General features: G+C 43.0%; 1 protein-coding gene across 1 annotated transcript in view; it reads right to left on the reverse strand.

Moving 5' to 3' along the window:
• ankfn1a (ankyrin repeat and fibronectin type III domain containing 1a) overlaps window positions 1-15,499 on the reverse strand; it is a gene marked incomplete at its 3' end in the record, with an annotated part of 183,083 nt that overhangs the window by 102,312 nt on the left and 65,272 nt on the right. Inside the window, exon 7 of the mRNA XM_080021908.1 lies at window positions 1,305-1,430. Within this exon, the coding sequence (XP_079878034.1) occupies window positions 1,305-1,430 (126 nt within the window). The remainder of the gene's footprint in view (window positions 1-1,304; window positions 1,431-15,499) is intronic.

Consider the following 15,499-nt stretch of genomic DNA (forward strand, 5'->3'; position numbering starts at 1 on the left):
TTGAATTGATCAAAATTTTATTTTAGTGAAATGTTCATTTAAGCGGCTGCACTTGTAACTTATTGTTCACGAAATGAATGGAAATTATTAGATTTCAAGTAGTAATACTCTATTTATTATTTTTAAACTGCCATTTACTGACGGGACTTATTTTATTTTTAATATTCAAAAAAATATATTGTACATCTACATGCTTTGATGATGTCATTCTCTAGATAGACTGCTTATAAATTGGTTTTTAAGCTCAATAAACACAGATAGCATTTGACTGGAATCCCTTCAGAAGACAGAACACATTGTGGATATTCCACTTCCAGTTTTTGGCAAAGCACGTTAATCCGTACAACAGAAACTCAAACTGATATCTACGAGGCTTGTTGGAGGCCAGGGAATCTGTCAGAACTGTCGGCACCTTACGTTTTTCAGTTGCTGGTGTACTTTCGAGTGGCCCACCTTCACACATCTCTTCTTGGTCCACATCTTGAGCTGGCAGACCTTTTGTGAGAAGCCACTGCGCCATATTCAGCCACTTTATTGCAGAAGTTGGCTAGCTTGGCCAAGCATCTGTCACTGTGCCACCCAAGCCAGAGGAGACCTTTTTGGCGCCCTCCTCAGTGTGCGCACATACACGCACTCACACGCTAATTTCACTCAGTCTCTCAAATCAGTTTTATTATGACCACATTATATCATTGGCATGATAGAATGGAAAAAACATTCACAAAAAATATTTATAAAAATGTGTTCCCCAAGGGGTGTGCGACCCCCAGGTTTGGAACCGTTGATCTACATACTCCCACCTAGCTCCACAGGGCAATTAGCAGACTGCGCAGAAGACAAGTGCCCATGGCTCTGAATGATACTGGCTCACAAAGCAGGACACACACACACACACACACACACACACACACACACACACACACACACACACACACACACACACACACACACACACAGTCCGAGTATAGGTACAGATCTGCTGCCTTGACTGAACAGTATCAAATTAAGTTGGTTTGTTCATTTAGATACATGTCATCTATCTTCTACGTTTCAAAAAAACAACAGTATTTTTTTTTGGGAAAGTATTTTTCTTAATATCTGACATGTTTCATATGTGTCCGATAGTAGCCAGTTATCCAATACCAATATCAGGTAGATCTCAAACTATCTCTGAATGATACTGGCTCACAAAGCAAAGGGGACACATACACACACAAACGTAACATACACTGTGAGTAGCTATATAATTTGTGTGATGTTATTGATAATTTTAAAGTGTGTGTGTGCATGCACGTTGTTCCTACCTGTCCAGACTGAGTGAGGATGGCAGTGCTCCTGTGTAAAACAGGGGTCTGAGGTCTTGGATCAGTGCATCGCCTTCTGCCCTCTGGTTCCACTTCTGGGCAAGACGCAGGAGCTTGCTCTCTGACCTGACACCAGAAAACAGCGGCGGGTAAAAATAATATATACATATATATATATAAAAAAAAAAAAAAAAAAAAAAAAAAAATATATATATATATATATATATATATATATATATATATAGGAAATGTTTGTCAGTGAGTTGATGCTGATGTAGAGAAAGTGGAGGAGGAGAGATCGCTGGCAGGGGAAAGCAGCGGACTTTCTTCCGTAGGTAAATCTCCAGGTTCTCCAACTGTTAGACTCTCAAGCAAGTAAAAAATAAAAAAATAAAAAAATAAAAAAAATAAAAAAGTCAAAAGATTTAAGAATGCAGAGTTCTCCTTTCCGTGACATACTCAAAAAATAAAAAAAGAGATGTTAATTGTAAATCCGGTGTCATCCAACAACACCACAGATACTCACAACAACAAAAAGCCCCCTGGCTGCTTCTCAGTAGATCACCCAAGCTGGCAGGCTTCGCTCCTGGGTCAATCTCTCTGACCGCCTGCCGCCTGTGCAGAGCTCCTTTATCTCTAGGGTATCAAATCCGGAGTACAGAAGGCTACTGTAGACGTGTCTGTGTGTGTGCACGCGTGCGTGTGTGTGTGTGTGTATAAGTGTCAAGCTAGAGTAGCTTGTCTGTGCCTCTGCTGGCGCATGCACTCCAGAGGACACCTGTTTCGACAGAGCGGCGAGAGAGCGGATTGCGCGGGAGAATAAATGAACACGGCGTGTGTTTATTGAGAGCGGTGGAGCGATGAAGACCGAGAGTAAGGGGGGGTGAGAGAGAGAAAGATATATACAGAGAGGGAGAGAGAGGGAAGACAGAGAGATATATCAAGAAATAGGGGGAGTGGTACAGAGAGAGAGAAAGAGAGATAAGGAGCCAGAAATTGAGAGTGATAGAAAGAGAGGGAGCGAGGGAGAGTTATAAAGAGGACAAAGAGACAGATGAGACACAGAGGAGAACACGAGATGGAGAAATCAGATAGAAAGAGAAAATCACAAATGAAGCACATTTGAACACATTAAATATGTGAGAGAGAGAGAGAGAGAGAGAGAGAGAGAGAGAGAGAGAGAGAGAGAGAGAGAGAGAGAGAGAGAGAGAGAGAGAGAGAGAGAGACAATGGAGAAAAGGGGACAATCTGCAATGAAGGAGGGAAGGGGGAGGGAAAAAATGAGAAAAGAGCGAGAGGAAGGAGGGAGGTGAAGAGAGGAGAGCAACCTGTTGTCCTCCCCCTCGAATCCCCTTTTGTCTGCCTTATCTGACAGAACAGCTGCTTCATCTCAGGCATGCTTGCAGTCGGGCGCGTGTGTGTGTATGTGTGTGTGTGTGTGTGTGTACAGCCCTTGTACAACTGCCAGCTCTGCTCTTGGTATCAGTATTGTAATGACTGTGTAAATAGCAGTGGATAATATATGTCCCGCTGAGCCAGTGATTTCTCACACACACACACACACACACACACACACACACACACACACACACACACACACACACACACACACACACACACACCCCCCTGCAAATGTGCACAATTGCGCAAGAGGAGACGATTTACAGGAGATAATATAGTAATATAGCGTAATGTACAGTATATACTATATACAGAACATTAATGTGGCTTCCTCAAGAACATCTGGAAGTCCACTTCAAAAAACAGAAAATACAGGCACTTGTGTCGCATCATCTTGTCAGCCTAAAAGGACTGCACTGGCGCGAGTCACAAAATTAAAAAGAAAAAATTTAATGAAACTAAATCACAGATGAATTACCTTTATGAAATGAAATGAAAAAGGTTTCCAGGAAAAAAAACCAACAACAGCCTGTGTCAGCATTAACTGGCAGCAGATTTGGCAAAGGGTGCGAGAGGGACCATTTAAGCGTTTCTGAAACTTCATTTATTTTGTTTATTTTGAGCAAAGCCCCCCCCCAAAAAAAGAACTGAATTAGCCAAAATGCACAAAAGCATTGAAATGTACCACATCAGGCGAAGGCGCGGTACGTTGTCATCCCCGATCAAGTTTAAGCTTAATTGCCCTGACGCTCTTGTCGCAGGTGGGGGTCACATTGGCTTTTGTGCCAGTATAGATGGCACATTCCTTGGTATCTGGCCAGCTGGGCAGATCTCTAGGAGAAAGACACTCCACGCACACTTTTTATGGAAAACTACCGTGGAAAATTACCACCCGCCAAGCCACTCTGCACATATCTGCTTGAAGGCATGCGCGCACATGACCGCGCTGCGCTGCTTCTGAGACACCCACATAACATCCCCATCGAAAAGGTAGCGACTATGCAACGCATATATAGAGAGGTGTGCATGTGGGCACCAGGAGAAGCACATCAACTTGGGGGTAATGAGCAGGCCGCTAATTAGGAGTGAGATTACACTAACACTGGAAGAGGGAAAGGCAGGATTAGAGGGAAAACCAGACAAATACAAAAGACAATCGGGATAATTTCCCTTACTGTCACCTTACTGTACGTCAATCCGCGGTCGCTTTTGTGCAATGCATTTGACAATTTGTCATCAGTGGGGGTGAAATCACTGTACATCATAATTAATTATTTGCAAAGCCCTCGATAAGAAACAGTAATTGTTTGCCTCTGATATTAGCCTTGGGATAATTGCTGTCGTCCAAGGCTTCGCAAATGGCGCGGACTCTGAATTACTTTCAAGGGTAGAGTGAGGTAGACAGCTCATTGCAGATAGGGCACGGGTGTAACGCAGGCAATATAATACACGCAGTCGCTCCATAGAAAATGTATTAGCGCCACTTAAATCCATTCGGTTTTTAAATGCCGTCTGCTGCCACGATTTAGGCATTGGCGGGCATTCAGCTGCCATCAGATGTTGCAGGATTCTTAGCCAATATCAATTTCTGTGTCATTTAACGTCAAAGCCGCTTTCTGTAGTCAGCCAATCAGGCTTAGGCTGGCGTAATAACTATATCCATATATATCTTCCATACGGATTGTGTTTTTTTTCGAAGTAGTACAATGCTACTTCAATAAAAACGGAAGGTCGTGGCCATATTCTATTGGACCTCATCCTATCATAATCTTACCATCATAATAATCACATCAACTAAATACATCGTATTCGGGGTTGTGTTCACACCAGCAGCAGGGAGTAGTTGTACGGGTAAAAGTTCGAACTGGGGAGGGTTAGGGCTGTGTATTTCTGGATCATATCAAGCTATTTAGCATGCTTTTATTTCTTCCTCTTTCTAGCCCCACACAGCTGGGATACAAGACAACAAACAATATTGTTTAGACAGCGCAAACAACTGCTTAAACGATTCATCTGCCAGCGTCTCGCGGGCTCTGCCATAGACAACGCTGATTGCTCATTGGCTGAACACCGCCGCTGGCCTGTTCAGTTTCCATGGTTTCCATTGAGCGCCAACAGGTGAACAGCAGAGGGGCGGTAGGGTTGGTGGAGAGAAAAATAGAGAGAGAGGCAGGGTGTGACAAAGACAGAGAGAGAGAGAGAGAAACAACTGAGAAAGGTCTGGATGAGACGACTGTAACTGTAGAGATGGAGAGACTGAGATGAACAACAGGTAGGTAGCCGTTCAAGGGTTGAAATTTCAAAAATATTTAAGATGTGTGTGTGTACACAATCTGCTCACACAGTACAAATATTTATGTTCGGCTCAATTATCCAAATTTCCCTTCAGCCAAATCACTTAATACAGAGGATAGGTGTGAAGGACTGAGAGAGAACATGGAGAGGGGAGAGAGAGAGGGTGCAGCAACTGGCTTTTTCCTCAATGGACTGTCGTGCACTGGGAACGATGTAATGTTCAATAGACCAGGACCGATGACGACAATGGACAAAAACACTTCACTACCCAAACTATTGTAGTGAATAAAGTGCGGTTTAATTGAAAAACTTACACAACAACCAAATTACACAAATTCAGGGTTCAAATGATTTCCTTTGAGACCATTAATGTAGTACAGTCATACCATGTTGAGCAGATACCAAAAGAATTTCACAAAAGGCTCATGTAACAAAAATAAAGCACCCTGCTCTAATTTTCACAAGACAAAGATATAACACTGTTATGTAAAAAAAGAGGAACGTCATGTTATTTTTGTTCAGGACCCAGTGCAGCATTTCAATTGGGCGCTTGAGTTGCTGCATTTACCTTCATATTGACCGACACTTAAAGGCCACCTCCAGCAAAGTTCAACTTCCTGCCTTCGCCTCTATTCCTCATCAAATGGAAATAAATGGAAGCTAGCACCCATTACAAACACCATGGCAACCAGCGATAAATAAAGTGATTCTCATCAACCTTAGGCAACTAGCTAACGATAATGATGGAGCGAAAAGACCACTCAAATGAATAACTTGTCAAAGACCAGGACGCAAGACCAGCAAGAATGAGCGTGATAGAATAGTTTTATTTTAATGTGAGTTGGAGTGGCAGCTCGGATAATCATACTTTGAACTGTTTGGCCAGGGGGCATGGTTAAGCCACGGTCTGGGTGACGCCGCTGGCCTCTTCCCGTCGTGGCGCAGCTGTATCAGGTCTGCCTAATCAGCCTCATTAGCGCTGATTGGTCGGACCTGGGTGGAAGAGCTTTTGTATGTGTTGTTTTTTCTTGCAATGAGTGCGTTGTACAGTCGACATGTCCCTGCTGACCAGATCACAAGATGGACCCTGACGCCGATTAATGTCATTCTGTTTTATGTTCTTATTTTGGCCAGCAAGCCTTTTAGTTTACTCCTTTAATAAAACCCTGCCGGCACTTCACTGCCCGAAAGTCTCTAAGTCTACCTCCCTGAACTTGTAAGTAGAGTCTCCCACATACTTGTTTTCATGTACTTTATGTATGTAAGTACATACAGTATATGTAATCCTGTGAGGAAAATGTACTCTTCTTAGTAGAAACAATACTTTTTTACTGTGACTATAGTTTTGGAAAGCAAGCAACATTTAAGCATTGGTTTCATTTTAGTACAGACTGTCCTTCCCTTTCCTCCATCACGTTAAAAACGTACTACACATTATGATACACCTTGCCCAACTTAATTGGAGAATTACAGGGGATGTACAAAATAACACATTAAAAAGAGCAGTAAATTGTGATTTTACTCACCACAATTAATAATGCAGCTGGACCAGTGGATCTGTTGATTGTCAATCAACCTAATAGGTTTTCCAGTCTCAACATTATTGTCAAAGTGCTTGAATAACAGGTGCATCATTCACAAAAAATGCAGAATTATTTAGTGTGTCAAGGGGAATAATATCTGGAATAAGCATGTGCCATACATGGACTTTCACAAGTTAAAGCGCACCAAAATGGACAGACGGACCAGGTATTACGAAAGCGACTGTGGCAGTTTCACCAACCGCGTTCCACCAGAGTGGTGTGTTCCGGGACCTCCGGCACAGAGGCACAGAAGACGGAGTTGCAGACACCAGTTCATTGTAGTGCGTGGGCCAGTTGGAATTAGCCAGGAGCAGATGACACAGACTCCTATTCTGGGTGTGTGTGGGGATGGGGGTTTTAACTGCTGCTTGTAAGACCAACCAACAAGCAATGTAACAGGTATACAGCCACTCTGACCCAATTACATAAATCCAGGTCAGGTGTGGCTGCTCAAACCACCCCATCCCCACAGCGACATGTTATTTGCTTCATAAAGATGGAATCTGTTGCAAAGCTGCCTGTGGCAGACCAAGGGGAGTGTTCAAGCACCAGCTGCAGATGACAGCACGGATTCCTTTCCCACGGCCGCTAAGCTGCCTCGAATCGGCTGAAACAGTGGCCGCGCGACTCTCATTGTTCTGACTCAGGGCAGGGAGCTTTATTAATGTCTGTCCGTCTTACAGAGGGGATCGGCGCACGGGCTCATCAACCGACCAGGACAGAGAACGGAACGCCATTCCTCCTGTGCCAAAAATCATCCTTATTATTTATACTTCTGGCCAGCAAGCCTTTTTGTTCCTCTGTATAATTAAAACTCTCACCATGTTGGCAGACCACGGCAAGAAAGACTCCATCGCCCTCCTTAAACCCCTACCTGTGGGCAGAGACTCTAACACTGCCATTTCAGAAACATCTTGTGCCTAAGGACAACAAATAAAGACCTATAACCTCATTCGAGGAGCACAAAACCTGGACCCCGCGCACTCCGTGGTATTATACACAGCGTACAATACCGACTAATCAGAGAGCTCCGAACGGTCGTTAAACAGGTAGGTTGTTAAGTGAGGAGTATCTGTATGCGGGAGAAGGCTGTGGCGTGCAATCCACTGTGCATTTCTTCAAACAAAACCAATAATTGTGTTTTTATTTTAGATATATTTATTTTATTTTCTGACTTTTACATTAAACAAAAAATCCGTGCGTCCGGTGTGCCAGTGTGGTGTCCGTGTCCTCGACAAGCTTGAAGCGGGCAATGAAAGTCGGAACAAACTTTTAAATAAGCCCTGTAGATCTAATATAAGTGGAAATTCAGCAACTGGATTAAAACAAATAAATACTGGGAGATCAGGGAGGATTCATGACAATATTACATCAGGGTAGACCAATTAAATGACAATAAAAATCACTGGCGTTCAAATGTATTCATTTTGCTTGCAATTCTAATTACAATTCTTTAGAATTAATTCTGCACTTAGTGATGCAAGTCGGGCGAATGATTCAGGGTCTGGATTCACACTGGCACTGCATTTCACCAAAATGAATCATTTTGACAGAATTTAATAATTCCTGTGAGGAAAGTGTTCACAACTCAGAGCAACAGATTCTTTTGAATCTCATCCACTCTTCACCAGGGGTCCTTCTTCACGCACAGCGCATTAAACCAACTGAATCAAATCGAACAACTCTTTTTACAGAGTGACAACTGAGGAACAGGAGTCTCAAAAAAGAGTCGACCCTTTAATCACTACCGGAACTCGCACCTGCTCTCTACAAACAAACAGAGCAAAATCCGCTGTAGCGACAGCGATAGATACGCATTTGGTACAATTTGTCATTTGCCAGGTGATAGTGAAATTGTTTAATTCTTTTACACAAAATCCTCTCCGTCCTGAATGCATTGTGGGGAGGATTTCTGTTCGTCCCAAATGCAGATTTTTATCAACGATGGGCTCCATTAATCTTGAGCCCTGCAGACATTGGAAGTTGGTACGCAAATGCGAGTCCTGAAACTATTTTGCCTGCGCATGCGCACCTGCACACCAGTTATGTGGACCCCTGGATATAATTTTTGCATTATTGAAATCTAGAATTGTGTGTGTCGAAGATTATTCAGATACACTTTGAGAAAATGTCTTCAACTCTCTTACACTTTCTTGATCACTAGGGATTTCTTCCAGTGAAATAAGTCACTTTTGAACAGAACTTTTGATGCTCTCCATTCTTTCAAATACAATCCTTTGTGGACTATATGATGATTTTAGTCCATTACGTTTATGTCTCTTTGGAACCCATTGTTAGCAAATTCACACATCCATTGTAGATTTTTCTTCTATCGTTTTTATTTTCGGAGTGCACTTGGCAAACTATGCTCAAGACACCGCTGGCGGTTCCTCTTCGTCCTTTGTCCTGTATTCATTGGTAGCATAATGACTACTTGATACTCTCCAATGTGTAAGCCCTTTTGCCCGGGAGCACGTAATTAGTCATTTTATGTTTAAAGAAAACAAAACAAGAGGGGGGCGCATTTCTTTCATGGGAGTATGAAAAGATAGAAAAGAAAACAAAAGCCAATCGAGGCAATTATGTTAGGTCAGGTGGCCATGTTTGAACCTCCCTCGCTGTTTACAGGTTCAGTGAAGGGAGGTAAAGCAGGGTGACTCAGTGAGACTGCAGTGTTTTGCCGCTGTCTCGAAAAGAGAAATCACTGGCAATTTGCCACTAATTACCCACGCCGATGATGGCTAAAAAATCTGCGGTAGTTTCATTGATCCCCACACATCTGCTGTTCTCCGTCTCTCTGTGTCCCTCTCCTACTGTTTGTCACTTCCTGCATATACCCCCATCCTGCCTCTCTCTCAATTCTCTTTCAAACTCGCTCCATTTATCCCAGCCCCTCTGCCTTGAATTTATGACACCCCCCCCGCGATGACTATGTGCAATTTCTACAGAGTGCAAATGTGAATCTGACAGTTGAAAAGAACGGTGTGTGTGTGTGTGTGTGTGTGTGTGTGTGTGTGTGTGTGTGTGTGTGTGTGTGTGACTGAGCGTGGGAGTTGACCATTACGCTGCAGAGCTACGACAGAACGGGTAAGACGCCCATCGATCAGTGGATTGGATGACACATCACTGCTTCTTCTGTCTCCACAAGAAGGGATTCATCTTCTGATGACTCCGTCAACCCTTGTATTAGGGCTGCAAAAATAGTCAGGCCCACTTGGGCAAATAAAACACTCTCCAGTGGAGTTTGATCGACTTACAATCATCATTAACTACCTTTTCTGCTGTGCATTCCATATGGGATGCTGCTTGTACACTTTCACTGCACAAAAAAACATGCTTTATTTTTTCCAGATTTAGCCTAAATGTTGCACCACTATTTTCAGTGTACCCCACAAAATAGCACTACAATTTTTCACTTTTTAAACCTTTTTATATAGATTTAAAAATTGTATGTTAATCAAAATGTTACATCTAAATATAAACATTAAATGTAAATATAAATCCTAGTTATACATATAAACATTCAATCTAAATCTAAACCCTACATCTTAAACTTAAACTTAAATCTTAAATATAAATCCTACATCTTAAACTTCAATCTAAATCTTTAATCTTTATCTTTAATCTAAATTCAAATATAAATCCCATATCTTGGGTTTGACCAAAATGCCACAGATATGCTAATTTACATGCATATGCTAATTGGGAGGGAAAGTGACAATTTGACATGGTGACCAATTTCAGATAGATAGGTTTAGATTAAAGATTTATATTTAGATTAAAGATTTACATTTAAGATATAGGATTTATATTTATATTTCATATTTAGATTTAAGATTTATATTTAGGATTTATATTTACTTTATTCTACCTCTACTCGATGGAAAAACAATTACAAATTATTTGTTTATATATGAAGATTTAAAATTTACATTATATAACGTCATTTAGCAGATGCTATTGTGCGAAGATACTTGTGTACCCAATTGAGTATCTACAGTCCAACATTCCAAATTTCTGCTTGTTTTAAATTGGATCGGCATTGGATACGCAAGTGATGGGTCAAATGATTGTAGTTAATCGTGGCCATCACTGATCAAAACGCAACATTGAAAAGTCCAACAAAGCAAGGTCTTCCTCCATCGAAATACTTTTGGGTCGCCGATTTTTGCAAAGCATTCCAACCCGGAGTACTAGACACATCGATTTTCAGCATTAACAAAGGTTTCTATTATCTTTTGGACACAAAGAATGATGCGAATAAGCAACAAAAAATTGCAAATAATTTGATGCATCCAATTCATGCCAACTGCGACATAATTTTGCTTAAAAACCAAATAGATCCTAAGTCTGCATCAAGTGACAATGACCTGGTCCTGCTTTTGTTAAATAAAAATGGTAAAAAAATAAAAATTAAAAAAAAGATTGTTGGCTACATCCAATTCTGAGGAGGAGGAGAGAACATAAACAGTTCCACTGTTGGGTAGAAGGGATTAAACCATACCACATCCGCCTTCGGATCGTCGGTGGGACAGTTAAAGATCTTTAAATTTGTTATCTTTTTGTTTTTATCCTTCTTGTCACAAAGTGACGAGACATAAAGTGACAGTGTTGCGAGAAACCATCAGGTGATCTGCCATGCTGCGTGTTGTGCAATGTGGTCAACAAACTTTTTTCTGGATGGGTCTGAGGTGAAAAGTGAACAAAAGTGAAGTGAGGCTAAATAAATCGGCAATGCTCCGAAAAATAACACCAATGTTGAATTTTCGCTCATCGAAATTCTGTTCTTGATGCACTGCAAAAATGTATTATTGTCCAAATAAATCGTCCCCTGGTGTGAGCTGACCTTCTTCTGAATTAAATTTGTGATGTGTCCTTTGAAGTGGGTCTGTCTTTTGAAGTTTCTTTTTACCCCGACACGTTTTATAACTTTAGAACAGTTGCTTGGAAAGGGGGGGAGTCATGTCAGTGTGACCGATGAAGCAACTCGACTTGGGCCTGGTTAAAATACCTTGCGTCGACAAATCGTGATGGCGCGAGCACGTTACGAGGCTTACAGAGTGGATAAAGAGAAAAAGACAGCGAGGGGGAGCTAAATAAGATGAAAGAAGGAAAGTGATAAAAGGGACAGGGGGGATTAGGAAAGAAAATAATAATTGCAATGTGGAAAATGGAAAAGGGCGAGAGAGAGAGAGAGAGACAGAGATGGGAGGGGGGCGGGGGGCACTTCAGACTGAAGTCTGCTGGAGCGATGAGTCAGTTAACCGCTAGTCACGACACGGCAAACTTACACTCGGAGCTAGAGCTTCCATTGTTGAGTTGTATGTGTTGCAGTGTGAGTGTTCCAGAAAAGAGTGTCTGTGCGTACAAATTTCTCGTAGTAAATTGAGCTCACTTTGGGCAAGCGTGAGCTCAAGGCAAAACCCGGAGGAGGTATTCACCCTAATGCAGTCTATCCAACAAGAAAAAACAATGAATTCAACTTTGAAATCCGGGAAAGTTGAGCTCATTTGTCTGACTACAACATGTATATATACACACAACATTGTGGTTGGTCGACATTTCAGGGTGGTTTTCGCAGACAGGGTTTAATCTAAATCAGGACCGGGCTAATCCTACTTAAATAAATCAAGAATTTGAAAATGCCTATCCTGAGACTAATTAGCTCTGGTCTAGGACTTCCTAGTCTAGAGCAAGGAACAGCTCTAGAACTAGTCTAGCACTGCCTAATCCTTAATTAACTTAGTCTAGCTCCTGTCTATAATCTCCCTTCTGTTTGGTCTTGGTGCTGGTCTTAGTCCAGATAATCCATTTCTTCTATCGTCATGGTTGACCTGGAGGCCCCACATCCATTAATCCAAAAATAAACCTTCCTCTGGCCAGGTTTAATTTAAGGCTTCACTTAGACCTAGATAAGTGCCAGTGGTCGACCGATTAATCGGTCGGCTGATTAATTGAGCCGATATTTGCGCATTTTGAAATAATCAACATCGGCCGATGCCTGCCATCACAAGGCCAATAAACAAAAAATATCTGCAAACTATTGATGTAAAAAATATTAATTTTTTCATACATATCGATTCAGAATATATGAAATGGTTTCAATACTCATTTTCCGCACAACTGATATACCGGTAGTAGCCCAGCTTCCTCGCTCTCTCTTCTCTCCCACAGCGAGTTGACACACACACCGCTGCAGCGCCCACATAGCCTCCTCTCCTCACTCACTATCTTCATTCCTCTCATTCGCTGCAGTTTGTGATGCCGTTAGTTCATTAAAGATGGCAAGTGCAGAGCCCCCATAGCCAGTTTTAAAAGGAAACAGCAGGAGTGTTGGTTGGAAATACTTCGCATTTGAGGCAAAACGTACACCTAACTTAGAGAATTGGAGTGGAGTTTTTTTTTTTCTCTCCTGCCAGCGCTGCGCTGTGCGTGTGTTCCTGTGGCGGTTTTCCTGTGTTTTCATTCTAGATTGTGGTCCAACTCGAGGCAGGGAGCTCTCTAAATGTTTGTCCGGCAGACCGGATCAAAAGACACAGGCTTGTCAGCTGACCAGGAGCCGGATCGGAACGCCAGACCCCCTGCGCCTGAAATCATTACTCTTTATTTATACTTGTAGTCAGCGAACCTTTTTGTTCAACTTTATAATCAAAAACTCTCGCCATGTTGGCAAACCGTGGCCAGAAAGACTCCTTCTCCCTCCCTAAACCTTTAGCTGTGGACAGAGACTCCCACAAGTGGCACCTGAACAGGGACTGGGGACGGGCAGGGCGCTGGGTGAAAGATCTGCTGCCACAGCCAGCAGATCTTTTCAGCGCTTCGCTGGAGGGGCCAGGACCTGGAGGAGGACCGGGACTTCCTCAGCTGTCAGCTTGAGCGGGTCCTTGCCAGCATGAGCTCCCGGGAGCACGCTGCAACTGACCTCTGGCCAGAGGACCAGACCCACGTCTGACCCCAGGACCCACGCAGGATTGGCCGGGTCCCCAGCCCATCCTGATGCCCCAGAGGAAAATGTCTGGGGCCTGCTGCGTCCGACCTCAGGACCCACGCAGGATTTGCTGGGTCCCCAGCAAATCCCGGCGCCCCAAAAGGGGAATGGCCGGGGCACCGCCACACCCATGTGTGTCAGAAGACGCCCCTTTTCTTTCTCGCACAATCCCTGTCTCACTGGCCCAGGGGTAGGGTGGATGTCTACCAACCAAGTCCTCTCTCTGTCCCCCGTCAGCTCCCAGTGCAGTGCTGCTGTGGGAAATCAGGGAGCTGCTAAGGTGTCTGGGCAGGGGTGCGGGCACTGTGGGCGGCCCAGCCACGATCGTCGGGACTGCCCCCAGATGGAGCTCCACCAGGTGGATGGGCCTCCAGGCCTGCAGACCCCTCCCCCGATGGGGAAGTGGCCTACCAAGTACCGGTAAGGCTACAAGGGGGTAGACATCAGGCTTTCCTTGACTTGGGCTGCTCGCAGACGATGGTGGCCTGGTTTGACCCGGGGCTTTGCTGGAAGCGTCATGGGGAGAAATTTGTTGTGTGCATGGGGATATTCACACGTATCCGATGGTCCAGCTCGAAATTCGTTACAAGGGGGAAAAACGTAGTGTATAGGCTATGGTTACCTCCCGCCTGTTGCACTCCCTGATTTTGGGCACAGATTGGCCAGGGTTTGACATGTTGATCAGAGAGGCTGGGGGACTGTCAGGGACTGTCAGACGCCCCTTGGTCCACCACATTCCCTTACCACCCGACTTGGGCAGTGAGGGAATGTGGCTGACCAAGGGGCGTGGTCAAGCCGCAGCTGCAGATGGCAACATAGCTCCCTTTCCCGCGGCCGCCAAGCTGCCTCGAGTCGACCGAATCAGTGCCCGCGCGGCGCTGATTGATCCGCAAAATACATTGTAACAGGTTACAAAAACATGAAACAGAAGTGTTGCATAAAGGATTTTTAGCCTGAGGCTAATTTGCGACCGCTGTCCATGGTTAGGCTTTTCTATTTAAAAAATGGTCATTACACATCATCATTACCAGAAATAAGTAATTATTCTGAAATGATTCAATAAATGATGCTTTACTATTCATACTTGTGGCCAGCGAGCCCTTTTGTTCAACTTTATAATAAAAAACTCTTGCCATGTTGGCAAACCATGGCCAGAAAGACTCCGTCTCCTTCCCTAAACCCCTACCTGTGTGCAGAGACTCCCACATAAATCTATTTATTTTTGTGTTTCCTTCTCGTATGGAACAACATTTTGAAACACAACTGAGTTACGGGACCGTCCAAGCCACGAGCCACGTGTTTCCCGAGCCACGTCACATCTCCCTGTTGCTTTCCGTTGCTATGGGACTTAATTTTGTAAATCACCGGATGTTTTTGTGTAAATAATAAATTTTAAATGTATTATTATTATTTCTTTAAACAATCAAATACTTTACTTGTAAATAATAAATCCTTCACTTCTGTCAGGGGGACACCCTCTATTTCCCGATCAGACTTTAATATGACGGCATTCATTATTATTTATTTTTTTATAGTTTATAATTATTTATTTTTCATTCATAAGTTCTTTTTGACAATGTTTAGTTTTTTGATAACCTGTAGACATTAATTGAATTGATACTTTTTTTATTTAAAATAAGTGCACTGCAGAGACAATTCAGACAATAACATTAGTGTTAAATAAATTTTGTGTCTCAATTGTTATTATTATTAACACCATATCGGCATTATATATCGGCCATCGCACACCCCACTAACTAAATATCTCTATGTAAATATTGCATCGGCCACTGAAAAATCCATGTAGGTCGACCACTAATTAGCACCAATCTTCCTTCTGAAGAACAAGATTTGTTTTGTTTGAAACTAGGGCAAGTCTTAGACTATTTGAAACCATGACTGAGAAAGGCAAGTGAGTCCAGATTAAA

The sequence above is a fragment of the Zeus faber genome, assembly GCF_960531495.2.
Source record: "Zeus faber genome assembly, chromosome: 20".
In the NCBI taxonomy this organism is placed as follows: Eukaryota; Metazoa; Chordata; class Actinopteri; order Zeiformes; family Zeidae; genus Zeus; species Zeus faber.